The sequence below is a fragment of the Chionomys nivalis genome, chromosome 25 (assembly GCF_950005125.1).
Source record: "Chionomys nivalis chromosome 25, mChiNiv1.1, whole genome shotgun sequence".
In the NCBI taxonomy this organism is placed as follows: Eukaryota; Metazoa; Chordata; class Mammalia; order Rodentia; family Cricetidae; genus Chionomys; species Chionomys nivalis.
The window spans coordinates 9,378,108-9,399,653 of record NC_080110.1 but is presented as its reverse complement, the minus strand read 5'-3'; the positions used below and the strand labels follow the sequence as shown (position 1 = coordinate 9,399,653).

At 42.3% G+C, this 21,546-nt stretch overlaps 1 protein-coding gene across 2 annotated transcripts in view; it reads right to left on the bottom strand.

The window, feature by feature from the left end:
- Positions 1-21,546, bottom strand: part of Nr2c1 (nuclear receptor subfamily 2 group C member 1) — a 47,472-nt gene that overhangs the window by 8,250 nt on the left and 17,676 nt on the right. For both annotated transcript variants that reach the window (XM_057758078.1, XM_057758079.1), the window contains exons 8-11: positions 19,466-19,650; positions 18,284-18,443; positions 9,674-9,795; positions 1,202-1,341 (exon numbers count right to left, since the gene is read on the bottom strand). In XM_057758078.1, coding sequence (XP_057614061.1) covers positions 1,202-1,341; positions 9,674-9,795; positions 18,284-18,443; positions 19,466-19,650 — 607 coding nt within the window. The remainder of the gene's footprint in view (positions 1-1,201; positions 1,342-9,673; positions 9,796-18,283; positions 18,444-19,465; positions 19,651-21,546) is intronic.

Below are 21,546 nucleotides of genomic sequence, written 5' to 3'. Positions count from 1 at the left end.
GGCAGCAGCGTTTTAGTCAGTCAGCCATTTTCCTGGGGCTGCCTCCTCAGATAGAGCATCTAGAAAACTCAAAAAAGAAAAAGTAACTCTCATTACTTTCACAGAGGCTTTTTGGAGCTGGCCGTGGTGGCCCATGCCTTGAATCCTAGTGCTCACAGGCAGAGGCAGGCGATCTTCACGATATTCCAGGACAGCCTGACCTAGACAGTGAGGTCTGCTATCAGCCCATGACGGCCTTGAGCTTGTGCCTTCCTGGGCCAGTCATTCTGGTGAGCACCACTGTATCCCCCATGTTTCCATTTTCTTTAGATGAAAGAAGAGACTCTAAGGTATTGATTCAAAACCAGCTGATCATGTGACCCTAAGGGGTATTATGAAGAAATATAGTCTTAGAATCGGAAGAGAAGTTCACGTACTGAACTATTTGATCATTCTCTACCTACATACAAATTACATGGACTTTTATGTCTACATAAAAATGCAAAATTTCACAAGGCCTATGTGATGATTTGAGGTTTTTCCCTGCCAAATCCATGTTTGAATTTGCTTGCTAAGACAGTGGTGCTAGGAGGCAATCCTGTAAGAAAGACTAATGTCTTCCTCACGAGGTTAGACTCTCTCTCGGGAAAGCAGGCTGTCAGAAGCAAGTTCAGATTCCTTGGCGCATTCACATATGTTCTCTCTCTTCTGGGGTATCTGCTTGATAACCCAGTCTTAGGTATTATATTTTAGAGACAAAAACCTGACTACTAAGCTTTTCAGACTTAAATACACAAGTCTTCATGTTTCTCTCTCTCTCTCTCTCTTTTTAAATATGTGTGTGTGTATGCATGTGCATGTGTATACACGTGATCATGTGAGTCTACACACACACACACACATGCTTTTCCAAGACAAGAGTTTCTCTGTGTAGCTTTGGAGCCTGTCCTGGAACTCACTCTGTAGAGGAGGCTGGCCTCAAACTCATAGAGATCTGGCTGCCTCTGCCTCCCAAGAGTTAGGATTAAAGGCGGAAGCCACTACCACCCAGTTTAAAAATATTTTGAATGATCAATGAATTTGTCAAAATGTTAAGATTACCTGGAGTAAAAAGTAAAATATCAATACAGTCATCAGGCTATTTAACTTCGGCCCTAACCTTTGGCAGAGCAGATGACTCCCCCGCTAACCTTGAGAACAGAATCAGTAAGTTGGTTTTTACCTTGCTGAAGGCTGCTGTGAAGACAATTGACAAACGTTGCTAATATAGTTGCTACATTCATCACTTGCCAGCACTGGGCAAGACCGAGAGTGAAGAGTTCGTTCCAATACGCTTTTACCAAAGATATACTGTTTTCTTGCCTGGCAGGAACAGAAACAAAGGCATACATCAGTTATAAACTTCCCAACGGATCGATGCACTAAAACCACCAGTTTACAACTATTCCAAAAGACCCACGGACACACACCCGAGAATTCTGTGCTCTGTACAGTTGGCAGAAGTCCACAAAGAGGGCCCTAAATCTAAATCTCAGCTCGCTCACCATCGCTCAGCCAGTTTATAAGACCAGCTACAGCAAGATTTAAAACAGGTTAATAGAGAGTATTCTCAACTTTCCAATACAAAAATGCTATGTACCTGAGGTAACAGATGTGTCAATTACCCTGAGATGACCGTTACACACTGCATGAGTGTGGAAATGACCCAGTGCTCTCCTTAGACACACACAGTTTCTCAGAAGCAACTGCCAGTAATTCATTGCAAAAATTTTAAATAAACAGGCCATGATATGCCAGGCACTGGTGGAATGAGAGTTGACATAGTGGATTAAGTCTGCCTATGAAAGAGAAGGGTTGTACAAATATGAAACTTTAGATATTTTATATAAATGTTAGATAAACATATGCATCTGACTATATACACAGTTAATTTCAAACAATTAAAATCCCACAAGTGTGAAGATGCCATGTAAGAAAACAGGAGGGTCAGGGGAGAGGACTTGGAGGCAATGACATTCAATAATTGCAAGAAAATTTTTAAAAAATTTAGATGCATGTGTATGTGACTATCTGTATATGCCGTGTGTGTGTGTGTGTGTGTGTGTGTGCGCGCGCACGCACGTTCATGTACCTGTCCTCAGAGGCCAGAAAAGAGCATGAGATCCTCTGCAGCTGGTGTCACAAGCTGACTGGAGCCTGCTGTGGATGTTAGGATTCAAACTCAAGTCCTCTGCAGGAGCAGGAAGTACTCGCAGACTTAGACATACCTCCAGCTCCAGGAGATATTTTTTAAAGACAAAAATGTTGGGATAAGCTTGCAATCCCAGCAGTCAAGAAGTGGAGGCAGGAGGCTCAGGGGTTCAAGGCCATTAGTGGTTGGAGGCAAGCCTAAGCTATGCGACATACTATCTGAGAAGTCCAGAGATGTAGAGAGCAAGTACTGCAGCAATAAGGGAGAACACGAGCAAGCCTGAAACAACAGTGTGGTGGTTAAGGCCCACTGTCAGCTGTTGCCACAACCCTCTTCATGATGGATAAAATCGTTTCTTAAACAGCTGAGTCAAAATTAAACCTTTCCTCCTTAAGCTGTCTTAGCAATGAGAAAAGTAACGAGCCAAGAAGGCAACATTCAGTGTTCCATGGTGTTGGATGCCTTTCTAAACGCGGCCATCTTCTCTGAATGTTCTTTCTTCTACTTGGTGCTCTAGTTAACAAGCTCACTCATCCTTTAAGCGCTAGATCAGAGCTTTTATTTTTTATTTTGGTGCAGCTGAGGGTGACCCCTGCAGTGGCATTTCATTTGTATTTTAATAAATAAAGCTTGCCTGAGAATTAGACAAGTAAAACAATCACAATGATAATACACAGCTTTAATCCCAGTAGCCACACTAGTTTGCCATAGAAACCAGAGGGTAGTGGTGCACGCCTTTAATCCCAGCACTAGAGAGGAATATAAAACGGGAGGAGACAGCTCTCACACAGTCTCATTCTGAGATTCCTGGAGGCAGGATCACCATTTCAGCTAGTGGCTGACCATTTTGCTTCTCAGATATCCAGATTGAACCCCAACTGTTCTGAGTTTTTATTAATTGTGCTTCAGACCCCAGAGCCATGAGACACATCTCTAGGCTCAGGAGTTGCAGTTATGTATTTGTTTGAGGCAGAGTTTCACTGTGACACCACGGATGGTTTAGAACGCATGGCCCTCTTGTCTCAGTCTTCCTCGTGCTAGGATTACAGGCACGCACCATGATAGCTGGTTGCACAGCTCGTTTCTTTGGATAAATGCCCTCTTATAACCTCCTCTCTTGTTCCTTTGGGTGTTTACTTAACCTTGCACCTAGGTTTATGTGTATTTCCTAGTTTCCACACTACCCAAAGGTAACCCTTCCCTTGTGCATTTCTGTATCACAGTAAGCATGGACTTCAAAGTACATGATGTAAACAAGAAAATCTGGGCTTTTTGTTTGTTTGTTTTCTAATCTTTGAGGATATAGAACAGACAGAAGTCAGCTGGACTCTAGGATTAATAGAGGCTGGGCTGTGGCGGTGCACACCTTTAATGCCAGCACTGGGGAGACAGAGGCAGGTTTGAGGCTAGTCTGATCTACAGAGTGAGTTCCAAGATAGCCAGGGCTACCCAGAGAATCCCTGTCTTGAAAAATAAAATGAAACAAAAAGAGTCAGTTTGAGAAGTTGGGACATTTTACAAAAAAAAAACTTCAAGCAAAACCTATATATTTTATTATAAGATAATTAAATTGTAGGATTTCTTTCTTTTCTGCAAAGAGATTCAAGTCAGTAAGGATGTGCTGCTGCTACAAGCCACAACATTATACAGAATTGCTCAGTCATCTCTTCACGGGCGACTATCAGACCCAAGGGCCTTGGTAAAGGTGAAATCAAGATTCAACGAAATTTTGGTGTTACTGCTTTGTGAATAAAGTGGCTGTCTTTTGCTGTAGATTTTCAATGTAGCTAACTCCCTTTCTGTTACATATTTGGAAATTAATTCTCACAATTCAAAACTGTTTTCTATGCTTTTGGACTACGTGTGAAAACTGCCAGGCCTCCGTCCCTCTCTCCTAGGTAAACACCGAGATTGGCCTTCCTGCAGTTCTCTTCATCAGCAGGCATCTGGTCAGTGCTTAGGGTCCAGGAATAGAGCATCCCATTTAGGACATTCACAGATCTCCAAGGACACAGAATTTCTGCCTGCCCAAGCTGCTGCTCTGGTTTTACCTCACTTGACAGATTCTTAATTCCTTATGTTCACCTTCACCTCAGTTTACTGACGATTTTGGTTCAGGAAATTTACTGCTTGAGTTTTACTCTCGAGTCCTATTCATAATCTTACTAAAAATAACCCTTTTAGCTCTTCTACTAATCACCTAAGAGTATAGTGTAGCGCACTAACCTTCCCCTCTAGAATTTCCTGATGATTTAATTCCTTTCTTTTTTTTCTTTCTTTTTTCAAGACAGGATTTCCTTATGTTACAGCCCTAGCTGTCCTGGAACTAGCTCTTGTACACCAGGCTTGTCTCAGACTCACAGAGATCCACCTGTCTCTGCTTCCCGCGTGCTGGGATTAAATATATGTGCCACCACCGCCTGGCTTTAAAGTGTAGTCCAGGCTGGCCTCGGTTCCACCACTGCCTGGCTTTAAAGTGTAGTCCAGGCTGGCCTCGGTTCCAGACCCTCCCGCCTCCGGCCCCATCAGCAAATCCTATTGGCCCGCACCACCAGGCTTAATTCCTTTCTTAACCAACTTTCTTCACTAAGTTCTAGGTTAGCTTGGGCCATGTAGAGAAATTGTGTCTCACAATAAGGGGGTGCGATGAGGGGAGACAGGAGGGACTGGAAGGAACGGAGGGAGGGAGGGAGGGAGGGAGGGAGGGAGGGAGGGAGGAAGGAAGGAAGGAAGGAAGGAAGGAAGGAAGGAAGGAAGGAAGGAAGGAAGGAAGGAAGTTAGTTCACCAAATGTGCACTAGCCATTCCCACCTTTGTGCTGATAGCCACGGAGCGCTCTCTCTCTCTCTCTCTCTCTCTCTCTCTCTCTCTCTCTGTGTGTGTGTATTTATGAAAATTCTTATCTGACTTTTTAGGGGCAAAAGAATTCCAGCCCTGGAACCTGCTAGGACTGAGGAATTGCTGGTTGTAAGGATATATATTACTGGAAATGTTTGTAACGGAATGAAGAGAGAAAAAAGAAGAAGAATGCCACAGGGTGTCAGTGAGATGGCCCACAGGGTGTCAGTGAGATGGCCCACAGGGGTGTCAGGTAAAAATGCTTGTCATCAAGCCCAACCACCGGGCTATCGCCAGGACTCACATGGTGGAAGGAGAGAACTCACTACTGCAAGCTGTCCGTGACATTCACATGTGTGCTGTGCCACGCGCATCCCATCCCCCAACACAAAATAAAACATGCAACTTGGTGCACTGATGCACTCAGGTCACAAGACCACATAAATAGAAAGAAGACAGTAAAAAGACACAAAGGCTGACATTGCTACCTAAGAGTTTACAAAGTAGCTGGACATGGCAGTGCGTGTCTACACACAAAGCACGGGGGAGACTGAGGCAGGGAGATTGTGTAAGAGGTCAGTTTGACCTGCATAATGGGTTCCCAGCTAGGCTGCACTACAGTCTGAGGTGCTGCCTCAAAAGCAACAAACAAACAAACAAACAAACAAACAAAAGAGCAAAACCAGGAGTTTACAGAGACGTTTTCCCTCATGATTTTATTTCAGTATTTGGGAAGGACAACTTGCCATCAGAAGAAACTGGCTATGGAATAAACTTGAAAGTGAAGTTCGAATGCAAAGAAAAGCAGTATGTATAAACCTTCACACAGAAGATAATGAAAAGAAAGCCATCTCAGGTAAAATCAAGGAAAATAAGAAGCCATTATGCTCGGTTGTCAGCAACAGTAAGACTCCCAGTCAACAGTGAGGAAAACAGCTCATTCGTCCACTGCTGCCACAAACGTGCACGGCTCATAGACCTAGCAACCTATTTCACGGAAATAGTAACGCATCTTGACAAACTGCTTGGTAGCGCTGGATATAATATATGTCTGCCCATAGAGATGAGTATGTAAGCTTTAATACTTCCACAAATGAGACTGTCGTTAGGAAAAAGGGGAATCTATACACGTGGCACAGAAAGCTTGGTAGTGTGATGTGACACTCGGGAGAAAGAACGGGCTGTGCCACTAGGTGAAGGTGTTTGGATGGTTTAATAACCACGGCACGGAAAGAGCTGGCAGGACACCGAACTCCTAACAACGGGATTAGTTACTTCTGGAGAAAAGGTTTTATTTTATGGTTCTATACTTAGGGTTACTTTAGGAGTGAAGAAAACTTAAAAGCAAACCAGTATTCATCTTAACCTCTGACTATGAAGTTTTAAAAAGAAAACAGCTAACCAAAGTAGGTAAGCAGTGTGGTGGGTTGAATGAGAAAGGCCCCCATAGGCTCATATGTATGAATACTTGGTCCCAATTAGTAGAACTGGTTGGGAAGGATTGGGAGGTGTGGCCTTGTTAAGAACATGTGTCATAGGGGGTGGGCTTTGAAATTTCAAAAGACCCAAGCCATTCCCATTCTCTCTGACTCCTGTTTGAGGTTCAAGATGTAAGCTCTCTGATACAGCTCCAGCACCACACCTGCCTGTCAGGTGACATATGGACTCTAACCCCCTAAAGCCATAACATCCCCAAAACTTTGTCTTCTATTTGTTGACTTGGTCCTGGCAACAGAAAAGTCACTAGGACAAATGGCAAACACAGGAAAGCAAACATAACTGGAAAGAATATCGGCGCTGGTCTGTCTGTGCTACCCTTTGTACTGGAAACACCGTGGCCGTATGGGGAAGGCTCAGAGAACAGCTTAGACTCAGAGCAGAGGATGAGAATGGAAGAAAGAGGAGGCCAAGAAGGGCAACTGAGAGTAAAGTGCCAAATTAGCTACTGCCAGAAAAGAGGTTACAGGGTCACCTGTAGAAACCAATTACACAAGGACATCCAAGTTTATTCAAAACAAAATTCCAGCTAGGGATGGATGGATACGTGACTGTAATCCAGGCACTTGTATGCAAAAAGAGAAAGAGTTCAAGGCCAACCTGGCGAGCTACCAGGTGAGTTTGAGGCTATCCCGGAATCACAGCAAGACTCTGAGCCATGGGCATGCTTAACTGTCAGAATACTTCTGTTAGGAGATAAAGACTACTGCAGTATCCTCGTAGTACCTACTCTTAAAATGTCTTCCTTCTGCAGAGCAAAGGAAATGGATAGAAAATGCATTTAAATGTTCCATCCAGATCCCAGAAAGCCCCACAAGTATCATCAACAACACAAGTGTTACCCTGGCCAAGTCACCTATGCCTGAGGACAACCCAACCATTTGGCATCCACATACATACACCCAACGTGTTACCTGTCACCCCAGGTTACCCAACTTCTTAATCTGCTGGAACTGTGAATCATTTGCCTAAACCATACAGAATGAATTTCCTACGAATTAACCTACAGATCTTAAACATTCTATTAAATATAGAGGCTTTTCAAAATACAAATGATACTAACCAAATCCCCACCCACCAAGCCACCTGAGTAAATGTGCCTGCTACTGTTGTCTGTGTCCCGCTGCAAATTCAGAGCTCTGCGGACAATTTCTGTATCCAGCCAGAAAAACCCAGCACACACACTCCCCTCCCAAGTCAGGCTTAGACCGCCTTTTATCTCCACACAACAGAGCTTCCCACCATTAGCATCCAGCTCTTATCTGATTAAGTCAACTCATAAAAAGGATTTAAAGATTATCTAGGCAGAGACAAGAAGTAAGAGTTTGTGTAGCAGCTAATGGCAGCTATTCTAATTAAGAGTCCTGTGGCTGTGGCTGCTGCACAGAAACTGATTTCCAACACAGATCACAGAGACAAGTGCCGCCACTGTCACATTAATTATTCTGTAAGCAGAAACCTCAGGCTCCGCTCGGTGTGTGCAGCATCTCCGCTGTTTCCACGGATAAGCGCATTCAACAGAAGTGCTTAAAAACAATGGCAGCGTGACTAATGGAAAGAGTTCGGCTTACATCTCTAGTTCTCTTCTTTTATTAAAATAATGAATAGTTTATATTGGGAAGGTGGGTGGGGTGGGAATCAAGATTGCTTTTCTGGACTAAGCATATCAGTTATAGTTTGGCTGATGGGACTCGATGCCTAACAAATCATAAAACATCAGCATGTTAATGTTTTTTATACCATATTTTAATGCTTTTTCTTTTTAAAAGATTTATTTATTATGTATACCATGTTCTGCCTGTATGTATGCCTGCATGTTAGAAGAGGGCACCAGATCTCATTATATAGATGGTTGTGAGTCACCATGTGGTTGCTGGGAATTGAACTCCGGACCTCCAGAAGAGCAGCTGGTACTCTTAACCTCTGAGCCATCTCTCCAGCTCCATAAAGTTTCTTCTTAGAAAAATTTTGGAAAATTACTAAAAGCTGAATATTATCCTGAGATAAAGGGAAGGCTCATTCTGAGGTTACATACGCTAATATAACCTCTGCTCTGCAGCTCACAGCTCACTGAGTAGCGCGTAACCAAGTCATGGTATCAACCGTGTCCTGTGGGTGCAGGGCTCATGTGTCTTTTAGTTATAGTCAAAGCACTCTCTAATGATAGAAGGGGTCGTCATCTCCGTCTGTCAATGGGAAACAAAGGAATCCGACTGAACAGGGAGGGCCCTGAGAGTAACCAAAGCCAGCTGAGTGAAGGCTCGGCTCTCTCCCTGTCACAGGCCAGGTATTCAAAGGAAGGTCAGCAAACTTCTGTACGGTTCTGATTTTTTGGAGTAGGTCACTTCCCATTTCATCTGAATGCACACATTTCTAAAATGGTCTTCTGAGGTTGGGGGAGGGAACTAGATGATTGGGAAACAATCACCTCTCATTTTAAACATGTAGGCAAATACAGCTCCCTAGGGACACGCCTGGATGAATAGTGAAACAACATTGCAGAGGGCCAACCATCAACAGGAGCATCCAGCCTTTTGGCACTGCACATGACAGTGCCATCTACAAAGTCCACTTAAAGGTCACATCATCAAAGCACAATAAATAAATAAAATACATCACAAAAATCTACAGTGTTTTGTGATTTCATAGCTACCGTTGGTGTATGGAGCTCATAGCACATTCCTATCTTTAAAAAAAAGGTGTGCATGCATATTTTGCCTGCATGTCTGTCTGTGTACCATGTGCATGCCTGGTGCCAGCAGGAAAATCAGAAAGAGGGTCTCAGGTCCACTGGAACTGGAGTTAAGAAGGCTGTGAGCCACCAGGTGGGTGCTGGGAACAGAACCTGGGTCTTCTGCAAAAGTCGACAGTGTTCCCAGCCACTGGGCCTATCACTGTGTTTACCAAAGATGGCTATTGCTGGTGCTGGCCACAATTTGTCCTCTCCTCTTACCCAGATTATTAATGTGCTCAAACTATACAACATGGCTACTCTTCCACACAAAAAGCAATAGAGAAAAAATTAGTTAGCCATCATGGATTATCACATAAATAGAACGGCAGACCTTCTTTTCTACTGTAGTACAAATCCTCCCCAAATAAACTTCTTGTTTAAACAAACGTGTGGCACAAAAATCACATTTATATTCAAGGACTTCAAAACACTCACCCTAGTGCCTGGAAAGAAGGAATGGAAAGTGCCCAGTGCATCGATAAGAACAGCAGTCTGGAGGCCGACTCCCCAATGTAGTGCACATTCAGGTACTCGGGCATAGGAGAAGGCATGGTGAGCTAGCATGAACAGGGATGTAGGTGAATCATCTTATGACTTCAAGTTCCAAATCATCAGTTCTTTGAAAAACTTGAATATAAATATAACACATCACAGAGGAATCCAATATCTCCACCTAAAAAACTCTAATACTGAGAGTCTAATACTCGAATCACAATATCTCCACCTAAAAAACTCTAATACTGAGAGTCTAATACTCGAATCACCGGGGATGACAACAGTGCCTGGAAGAAGGAACAGATGGTAATGTCTGTCAAAGTAACAGACAGACAGACAGACACTGAATGCCTGTCAACCATGGAACGATTTGGTTTACTTTATGAAGTTACTCTCTTGGTACATGAGTGTGTTCTCCTCCCCGCACTCCTTTCTCTACCAAGGTCACACAGTAAATTCAGTGTCAGAAGCAGCCCTGCACACTGAAGGGTCCTTCGTTTAGGCTGTAGTTTCGCTGGCAGAGAGGGCAGAGTAGCGAGCGTGAAGCAGGCCTGCTGGTGCCCACTGAGGAGAGCACGCTCCCACACCGGGCACTGCTATGACCTAGATGAAGCAAACAAAACATATGGGGACCGGGGCTCAACGCTGAGAGTCCTTTAAGTCTTCAAAAAGCAGGTCTGTGCAGTATCACCCTATCCTAAAGGATCGTTACGAAATACAAACTATTGGTTTGTATTGTTATAAACAAATAAATGACTTAAAAAAAAAAGTAACATTCAATTTGACTTTAGAGAGTTAAGTGTCTGGCCACAGTGAACATGAATCCTCTACCAAATCACTTCTGGGAACATTCTGGAAATCTTGTGTGCATACGTAAGGACTGCCTTTCCTGTTTTGAACCAACAGTGACCTCAGAGAGGACCCGGGAAATGAAGACACAGCAACTTAAGGGCTAAACCAGAGGAAATCTGGCTGTTACCTACCAAATGGGAAAAATTAATTATATCAGGGGACCTACAGCAAGGCTGAACAATCCTAATCCAAAATCTAAACTCGGAAGCATTTGGGGGATTGATGCTTGATATTTTAGACATTTGCACATCTTGGATTTCTGGATCAAGTGTTCAACTAGAAACAACTCAATAGCTACCCCCAAGTCTGAAAAACTGAAAAATCTGACACAGTTCTAGTCCCAGGCTTCATTTCTAAATCTATTCTAGAAAAACACTTGCCCATACACACACACAAAAGTCATAGGTAAGAACGCCCCCTTTAGCGCTGCTTCTAACAGCAGCATTAAATGCTAGCGACAACCCAAATCTCCACCACCAGAAAAAAAAAAATAATGCCCACTATAGAATATCTTAGAAATACTAAAATTAGTAAGAAAAACAGAGATGACAGTAAAAACAAAAACCAGCCAGGTGTGGTAATGCACGCCTGAAATCCCAGCTTTTGGGATGGTGAGGCCGAAGGACCACAAGCTGGAAACTGAGGCCAGCCTGGTCTGTCCTGTAAGTTCCGAGCAGCCTGGGCTCCAGAGAGAAATATGCTCTAAAACAAAACAAAATAAATAAATAAATAAAAAGCCTCACAGACACCTAAGTAGGAAAAAAATAGTAAAATGAAATATAAATGATCCAGTTTCTGCTGGAGAGCGTGCCTTGGGTACTCACACCCACGGGAAGCTCAGGACTCCAGACAGTGACCAACAGCTGATGTGGGATGGGTGGGGTATCAGCTGCTCCGTGTGTGTTTTTCTTTCACTGTGTGTGTGTTCCTGTGTGTGCAGGCGCACGTGTGGACGACCTCATCCCTCACACATCACACTGCCCATTCATCTCTTCTGTTGAGAAAGAGCGAGCCTCTCACTGGCCCGGGGCTCATGTAGGCTGACTGGCAAGGGAGCCCCAGGGAAGCCCATCTGTGTCCACAAAGCTGGGATTACAAACATGTGGTACCAAGGCTGACACCTGTTTTACTTTTTTTAATTTATTTTTTAACATACGTCCTGGGATTTAAACTCAGGCCCACGTGCTTACAAGGCTTTACCAGTTAAGCTATCCTTCCACATCCCAATAATATTTTTCTAGGGAACTAATAGCTTTGATAAGATTCTCAAAAGTATCTACAATACCAAACAGATCACAGAGTTTTCATCGATAAGATGTAACAGTTTTCTATAAATGTCAGGTAAAATGTAAAAAAAACAAGGGCAGGAAGGATGGCTCAGTTGTTAAGAACACTGGCAGCTCTTCCAGAGGACCCAGGTTCAATTCCCAGTAACCACATAATGGCTACCAGTGTCTGTAACTGCACTCTCAGATCTGACACCTCTCCTAGCCTCCAAGGGCAATGCACACAAGTGCTCCAGGCATCCATGCAGGAAAAACACCCAATCACACACACATTATAATTTTTATTAAAAGTAGGAAAACCCCACAAAAGTTAAAGTTAAATCAAGATCAGATAATTTAAATAGACCTATAACCCCTAGTGAAATAGAAGTAGTTAATTAAAGTCTACAGAACCGACAATTTTAGCACAGAATTTCTACCAGACTTTTGAAGAAGAGTTAATGATAATGCTCCTCAAATTATTTCACAAAATAGAAACAGAAGGAACCTTGCCAAATTCATTTTATGAGGCCATAGTTATCCTGATACACAAACCACATAAAAACACAGCAAAGAAAGAGAGTAACAGACCAATTTCCCTTATAAACATAGATGCAAAAATACTCAATAAAAAACCAAATCCAAGAACACATCAAAAAGATCATCCACCATAATCAAGTAGGCTTTATCCCAGAGATGCAGGCATGGATCAATAAACAAAAATCAGCAAATGTAATCTACAATATAAACAAATGGAAAGAAAAAAAACACATATGATCATTTCATTAGATGCCAAAAACGTCTCTGACAAAACCCAACATCCCTTCATGATAAAGTCCTGGAGAGATCAGGGATACAAGGGACATACCTAAACACAATAAGACAATTTACAGCAAGCCGACAACTAACATCAAATTAAATGGAGAGAAACTCAAAGCAATTTCATTAAAGTCAGGAGCACAACAAGGCTGTGATGTGGGAAGTGATGTATACTGTGAATATATTTTATTGCCATTGGTTAATAAGAAGCTGCTTTTGGCCAATGGCTGGAAAAGACAGAGAGAGAGAGAGTAAGCAGAGTCAGTGAGAAGCCATGCAGCCCCGCTGGAGACAGACACAGGATGGAACCTTGCCGGTAAGCCACAGTCACATGGCAACACAGATTAATGGAGATGGGTTAAGATATAAGAGTAAGCCAGAAATATGCTTAAGCTATTGGCCAAACAGTACTGCAAATAATATAGTTTCTGAGTGATCATTTCGTGGTCTGGGCAGCTGGGAGCAAACAAGTAGCCTCCCTCAACAAGGTTGTCCATTGTATCCGTATCTATTCAATATAGCCCTTAAATTCTAGCTAGAGTAATAAGACAACTGAAGAAGATCAAGGGGATATATATTGGAGAGGAAGAAGTCAAAATACTGTTATTTGTAGATAATATGATAGTATACATAACAGGCCTTAAAAATTCTACCAGGGAACTCCTACAGCTGATAAACACTTTCAACAAACTGTCTGGGTACAAGACTAACTCAAAACAATAACAACAACAAACAAACAAAACCCCAAATCAGTGGCCTTTATACAAATGACAAATTAACTGAGAAAGAAATAAGGAAAACAACACCCTTCAAAATAGCTCAAATAATATCTTGGGCTAACTCTAACCAAGCAAGTGAAAGACTTGTATGATAAAAATTTCAAGTCTCGGAGAAGGAAATTGAAAACAATATCAGAAAATGGAAAGCGCTCCCATGCTCATGGATCGGCAGGATTAACAGTGAAAATGGCCACCCTATCAAAAGCAATCTACAGATTCAACGAAATCCCCATAAATAATCCAACATGATTGTTCACAGATCTTGAAAAGACAAATCTCAGCTTCATGTGGACAAACAAAAACCCAAGCTAGCTAAACAACTCTGAATGATAAAAGAACCGCTGGAGGTTTCAAGCTTCCTGAACTCAAGCTCCATGGTATTGGCACAAAAACAGACAAGTGGATCAATTGAATTGGACGGAAGACCCAGGCATAAATGCACACACCTATGGACACCTGAGTTTTGATAAAGAAACCAGAAATGCATAATGAAAAAAAAGACAGCATCTTCAACAAATGGTGCTGATCAAACTGGACATATTCATGTAGAAGAACAGATATAATAGAAGAATCCAAATAGATCCACATTTATCACCCTGCATAAAACTCAAGTCCAAGTGAATCGACCTTAACATAAAACCAGACACATAGAACCTGATAAGAGAAAGTGGGGAACAGCCTTGACCACCTTAGCACAGGAGACAACTTTCTGAACAGAACACAGCACAGGCACTAAGACCAACAATAAATGGGACCCCATGAAATGGAATATCTTCTGTAAGGCAAAGGACATTGTCAACTGAACAAAGTGACAGCTAAGAATGGGAAAAAAATGTTTTTAGCAACTCTACATCTGAGAGAAGATTAATATACAATACATATCACACACACATAAGAAATAATTCAATTAAAAATGAAATACAGATGTAGTGAGAAAATTCTCAATAGAGGAAGCTCAATGGTTGAGAAACACTTAAAGAAATATTCAACATCCTTAGCCCTCAGGGAAATGCAAACTAAAACTGCTTTGAGAGTCTGTCTGTCCACCTGCCAGTAACACAGGTGACAGTTCACCCTGGTGAACAAGGGGAGCCCGCTTCCATTGCTGGTGGGAGTGCAAACTTGTACAGCCACTATGGAAACTAATATTACAAGTCCTCAGAAGGTTGGGAATCGATTTACCTCAAGATCCAGCTATATCACTCTTGGGCACATACCCAAAGGATGCTCCATGCTACCACAAGGACACTTGCTCTGCTACGTTTACTGCAGCTTTATTCATAATAACTAGAAACTGGCAACAGCCTAGATGTCTCCCAACTGAAGAATGGATAAAGAAAATGTGGCACATGTACACAATGGAGTACTACTCGGCTGTTAAAAATGACATCATCAAATTTGCTGGCAAATGGATACAACTATAAAAGATCATCCTGTGTGGGGTATCCCAGATTCAGAAAAACAAATATCATTGGTGCCTTGTTCAGTCATCATCGGAGAGGCTTCCTCTGGAAGTAGACAGGAACAGGCACAGAGATCCACAACCAGATATTACAAACACTGGAGTCTAAATTGGAGGTCTCCATTGGGTGCCTCCCCTTAGAGCTCAGGGAACCCTGAGGAAGAGGGAGAGGAAAGATTGTAGGAGACAGAGGGGATGGAGGACACCAGGAGAACATGGCCCACTGAATCTGAGCAGGGCTCATGTTGGTTCACAGAGACTGAAGCAGCAAGCATGAGGCCTGCATGGGTCTGTGCATCTGTTACGGCTGTTAGTTTAGTGTTTCCATGGGACTGCTAACAGTGGAAGTGGCTGTGTCTCTGACTCCTTTGCCTGCTCTTGGACTCTTCCTCCTACTAGGTTACCTTGTCCAGCCTCCACATGAGGGTTTCTGCCTGGTCTTATTGTATCTTGTTTTGTGATGTTTGGTTGTTGTTTCTCGGTGGCCTGGTCTTTTCTGAAGGGAAGCAGAGGGGAAGTGGATCTGGGGGAGGGAGGAGCTGCAAGGAGTGGAGGGAAGAAAACTGTGGTCAGGATGTATTCATTATATGAGAGAAGAATCTATTTTCAATCAAAAAATTAAATAAAAAATACTTATCTTTGTTCAAAATTAGGCACAAAGGTTTACCTAATTCTTACTTTTAGGACTAGAATGTGGGACCTCTTTTGCTTGTATAGTATGGTTTCCAATTTTGTGTTTTGTGGTATGTGTGTGTTTCTTGTACTTTTTCTTTTCTATTCTGGTTTGTTTGCCTGTTTGTTCTAAAGAGAAATAAAGAAAGGAGTGGAGTTGGATGGGCAGGGGTGGGAGGGATCTGGAGATGGGGGAGGGGAAACCGATCAGAACAGGTTGTATGAAAAATATTATGTCTTCTTTTTCTTCTACTGGTTTTTAGAGACGGGGTTTTTCTGTGCAGCCCCGACTGTCCTGGAATTTACTCTGTAGACCAGGCTGGCTCGAACTCACAAACAGAAAGGGGGACATTCAAGTGACAGGATGGTTACAATCGGTCACAGGCTGACAGGGAGTCACAGCTCTGCAGCATGGGAAGGGTTGAGAGCTCAGCGTTCACAATGGTTCAACCTTGTCCTATGTATCTACTTCAAAGGACAGAAGTCCTGCTTGCTTTAATTATTTATATAAGAAAAAAGTGACAGAGATCTTTGAAATCATAACTCAAAAATGTCATTAAATAAAAATATCACTATCATTCTAGATTTTTTTTTCCTTCCAGTTACATTATCAGATGGCTTCTCCTGCCTACCTTTGGGTTGCTTTGAATAAGACTCTAAAATCCACAAATCTGAGTCCCACTACAACGTGAGAATAAAAAGTCCAGCTCATGGAAGGTGGAATGGAAAAACAGATAGGAAAATCCACAAATTAGACACCGAGCAACACAGGAACAAAACGCTGCTTGGCTCAGTGACGAGAGGTGTCAGAGACCCGAGAGGTCGCCCCCGAAACTCAGGCCCGAGAACTCCAGTGAAGAACGGACCATGAAATGACTGAAGAATAAAACTCCTCCCAGGACTGGGAGTGGGAGTTGAAGAAGCTGCCGTTTTCAGGAGAGAAAGAACTCACCAACTCCAGAGAGAAAAGTCAGAGTTTGAATTTGTTTAATTCATCTGCCCAAAGCATTTAGTTCACAGAATTGAAAATCTGAGAGCCGATCTAAGGATGTTGAACAGCTGCTGTCTGTAGAAGCTCTCTGTCCTTGCTCGCACTGGGTCTCTGCCTACATCTCTCTCCTTGTCCTTCCTCCAGTCTAAGTCCAGAGCAGGAAATGAAACCGAGAACACAAAAGATGAATTTTTTTTGACGAGATGAAAGAACAATGAGACGCACATGTCGCCTTGATCACCCTTGTCCACAGCTCCGACAACAACTTTTAGGTACTAATTACTCTTCCTATCCCTTCTTATATCACCTATGAAAATTTTCCTTGTGCAATCGATGCACGTAAAACACTTGCATTTCTTCTAAGTTAAATTCTTACATGGAAGCTGTTTGTTTTCTCTGATGTGTTTAATTGCTCTATCACGTCGCAGCAATTACTAAACCATAAATCATAAAAAGTCAATTTTTTTTCTGTGGCTACTTCAACCAAGCTGAATTTTGAAATACCAATCTTCTATGGTGTTTTGATCGATGATACATTGGCTTTCTGTTAATTTTACTGGCAGTACAGACACTTATCTGATGCTTCCCTAAGAAATGTAGGCAGGTTTATAACTATTGTCAATCACTCTCAACAGGTGCAGACTGCTCTGCCTTGCAAAGTGTAGTCTGAGCATGCGCAATCATTTTGCACACCCCTTTCTAATGGTATTCTCAACCGGCAGAGCAAAGGTCCAGGAAGAGGGGTCAATTAAGGCGTTGATGAGATCTCAGCTGTGTTTAGCATACTCATTTGAACAGCAAACCACATTTTAGGAAGTTATTTCTTAGGCTTCAACTGTATCGCTTCTAATGGTCCACCTGTATTGCTCCATTTTCAGAGTGCGCAGGCCGAGGAGGGAGCAGTGGTAGGCACTCGCCCAGCACATGTAAGGTCATATATGTAGAGTGTGTGCAGGGATTCATATCATTATTCATACACCATTACAAAATGGATTTAGGACAAATTCCAAATGTTCCTTTTCCAAAATGGCTTTTATAAGTAGCAGGAGTTAAGATGCGCTGTCATGGGTACCCCATGTGATGATGCTGTGGGGCAGCTAAGGAAGGCAGCTCACCCACACATCACCACTTTTATCTTTATCATCTCCAACGTGAGAGCCAAATATCTGGGTCTCAGATACCAGTTTACACTGAACAGAAGCCACGTATTCGGTTCACAATGGACGTCCCTGCTTAAGGAAAGAAAGCCACTGTGACTAACTGGTTCTAAAATCTTTTTGTTTTGTTTTGTTTTGTTTTGAGACAGAATTTCTCTTTTTCTGTGTAGCCCTGGCTATCTTAGAACTCTGAGATCTACCTGCCTCTGCCTCTTGAGTGTTGGGATTAAAGGCGTGCGCCACCACTGCCTGGCCGGGCTCACAACCATCTATGACAGGATCTGATGTCCTCGTTTGGCATGCGGGTGTTCATGCAAAGCACTCATACTGAATATATGAATAAACTAAATTTAAAAAACTGAGAAAATTAACCAACTAATCGCCCTATCACAACTGACAGCAAGCTGATCCCCTGTCTTCTATAGCAGGGCATGCTTCTGTTCTGGAATTCTACCATGGGTATTGCTGACTTTAAAAGTATAACAGGCAAATTTTGATTGTTGAAAAGAAGATTAAAATCAAACAGCATAACATAAAAATAAATTAAAGATACCCTGAAAACTACATGAGAATCGCTGAGAAGCGGCCCCTCTTTCTCCACGTAGCTCGACTCTCCAGAGATGAGATGCATGTTGTCTTCCATGCCCTCTACTGAGCTCTGACAGGCGCTGCTTTCTCCAGGGGTCAAGGCTTTCGCGAGGGTGTTAAATGCCCTAAAAGGAGACATCAGAAGCCGTGAGTTCGGGCAATCTCCAACAATAAAATGAAGTTCTTATACAAAATTTTGAAGTTATGATTGAAGTCAAGGGGCTGTGGGAAGAGCTCAGTAGACCGATATCTAGCATGCACTAGGCCTTTGGGCGGGGGGGGGGGGGGGGGGGAGACGACACACGTTTAAGCCTAAAAATTCTTTTGTAAATAGCGTAGGGGTGTGGCTCAGAGACTTGTGTAGTACACAGGAAGCCAGTGCCACTGTCAGGAGGGGTCTGCACACAAAAGCAACTAAACAGCAACCGGGTTCCAGAAAACAGCTTTCTTGTATGGCAGGCAGACTTTGTATTTCAGGGGCCTCTGTGATGAGCAAAACCAACGGATTAAATGTAGTAAGGGTAGTGTGAAATATTATATATTGCCAAGAAGTTATCATCTCATTAAGTATGAGAGAATTTTTTTTTACACTTGTGGCTACTTAATGAAATACACGCAGTTAAGAATTTAAGATTAGGATAACAGATAACTAAAGCTGCCAAGTAATTATTCAAAACAGTTTCTCGGACTGTTAAATGATAAACTTTCTAGAGTTCCTTAAACGAGGTCATCATATGGTCAACAATTACCCAAGTCTCTGAACCGCTGTCTCCCTCCCCCTCTCCAGTCTTTTGCAGTCAATCAAAGCCAGGCCTGGAGTAAACCAGGTGAGCGCTCTACCCTGTTCTAAACACAAAACTTTCGAAACGTCAGACTCCAGCTGTCATTTAAAATGAAGGGAATCCCCAACTCGTCGAACCACAATATTAATTTTTTAATATACACTTGCAGCTCAGGAAACTCATAATGGAGAGTGTTCAGCATGTTACACTAAAGGCAGATTTTCAGTTAAACTTTACTATGCCTTATGTTCTTCTATTTCTTATAGAAATAATTGTTTCCAGAAACTTTTATAAACAGACATCAACATAAAAAAACATTTTAATCAACTCAAAATGAAGTTGAGGAAGATGGAACCAGACTTTACCTGGAGACATCCCCGTTGGACTGAATATCTTGATGAAACGCACAGAAGGACGTATCACCATTGCGCAAGCTCTCCACCACGGGCATGTTGCCACCGGTGTAAGAAAGGTCTTTGGCTTTGCCGAGATTTGCTAACGACGTGACCACACTGGCCAGTGTGCTTAAGTCACCCTGACACGATTCAACCTTAAATAAATAAATAAATAAAGTACTAAAATTTTGCAAAGTGGTACTGATAGATTTCAAGACCTTAAATATTAAATTCTAGGTTATGACATACTAAAGGAAAAGCAAATTAATAAATGAAATTGATGAATATAGCAGTTCATTTCTACAATCCCAGCACTGAAGAGGCTGAGGTAGGATTTCCACAAATCCAAGGTCAGTGTGGGCTTTGGAGTAAGAGCCTGCCCTTAAGGAAAAAAGAAAAAGAAAGACTCTTGAGGAAATAGAGACTTAAAAGTAGGTATAAGTTCTTAAAAAATAATTAGAAAAGTTTAAAACAAAAATTATACTTACTAGCTAATACAACTAAGTTATAGTTACTTCCTCTATAAAAGGACACCAGGTAATAATTCTTTTTAGCATTAATGATTTAATATTGTTAAAACTTCCAAATTTTTAATTTTATGTGTACGAGTGTTTTGCTTGCATGGAAGTCTGTGCACCCCTGCAGCCTGGTGCCCCCAGAGGTCAACAGAGGGCATTAGGACCCCTGGGACTAGCGTTACAAGTGAGTGTGAGCTACCACGTAGGTGCTGGGAACTGAACATGGGCCCTCTACAAGAGCAGTAAGGGCTCTGAACCTCTGGGCTATCTCACCTTTCCAGCCCCAAAGACTTAGTTTTATTTTTTAAATAATGTGTATGTATGTGTGTCTATTGTGGGTGTATTCACGAGTGCAAGTGCTTTCGGAGGCCAGAAGAGGGCGCTGGATGGCCTGGAGGGGGAGCCACCTGAGGGGAATGCTGGGACATGAACTCAGACCCTCTGTAAGTGCTCTTAACCACTGGGCCAGCTTCCGAGCCCTGCAAAGCATCTGGCATCAAATCTAAATTAAAGGAATAAAAAGGGGAAAGGCAAATCTATTACCTAACGGACTTCCTAAGATGCCTCCCACAGGGAATGTTAAATAGCTCCACCCTGTGCCAATATTTTTTGCAAAACTGTTAGAAATTATTTGTGTACAGTTTCTACAATCTATAATTTATATTATAAATAATATCTTATTAGCTGATTCAAATGTAGACACTTTATAAAAATGTTTGAAGAAAATAAAGAAAATTTTGCCTCGCTGGGGATTACAAATTGCTCCTGAAAAAATACAAAGAAGAGATTCTATTAATTACTTGGGATATAAAATAGGTCTATAAAAAATTTGACCTCAAAAGGTACAAATCACAAGAGATCAATTGCAGACTCTTAATGACTTTCAGATTATTAGGATAGGAGACATTGCCAATCTGTGGCCCAGTATTGGGATAAAAAATAATGAACTGAGTTATCTGTTCCAAATCTTAAGGTGACAAGGACTTAAACAGTCTCAGCAGCTGAGAGAGAATTGGCCCCGGCGGAAGGAAATCACAGAGGCACATGTGGATTGGAAGCTTCACTGAATTCTGGTTATATTACCCCTCCACACATTCCCCTGCAGGGATTTTCATGCAGAGGGAAGATATTATCTTGGAATGGATATTCTTACCACACCAACAGAGTGAGACATTAAATATGTGGAAAAGGTTTCTAAGTTGATTTTAAAAGGAAAATGAAGACTTCATCAAGTTCCAGGTTTGGCAAGACCCTCTCTCAGGGAACAAGGCAGACGGCAATGGAGCAGGGCATCTCCTCCAGCCTTGGTGAACATGAGTACGAGGATTACACAGGCATGTACACATGTATGTGTGTGCACACGCACGTACAGAAATCTTTCCTTTCAACTGTGCCAAACAGAGGTCTGCTCCAGTCTCAGGATAGTCTAGATGACTTGGGTGTGGAATCTGAGATCACAGGCAATCTCATTCTGCTCTGACCCCAGACCCCACAGAAATGCTGAGGACAAACAGTGGCTGAGGTCACAGGCAA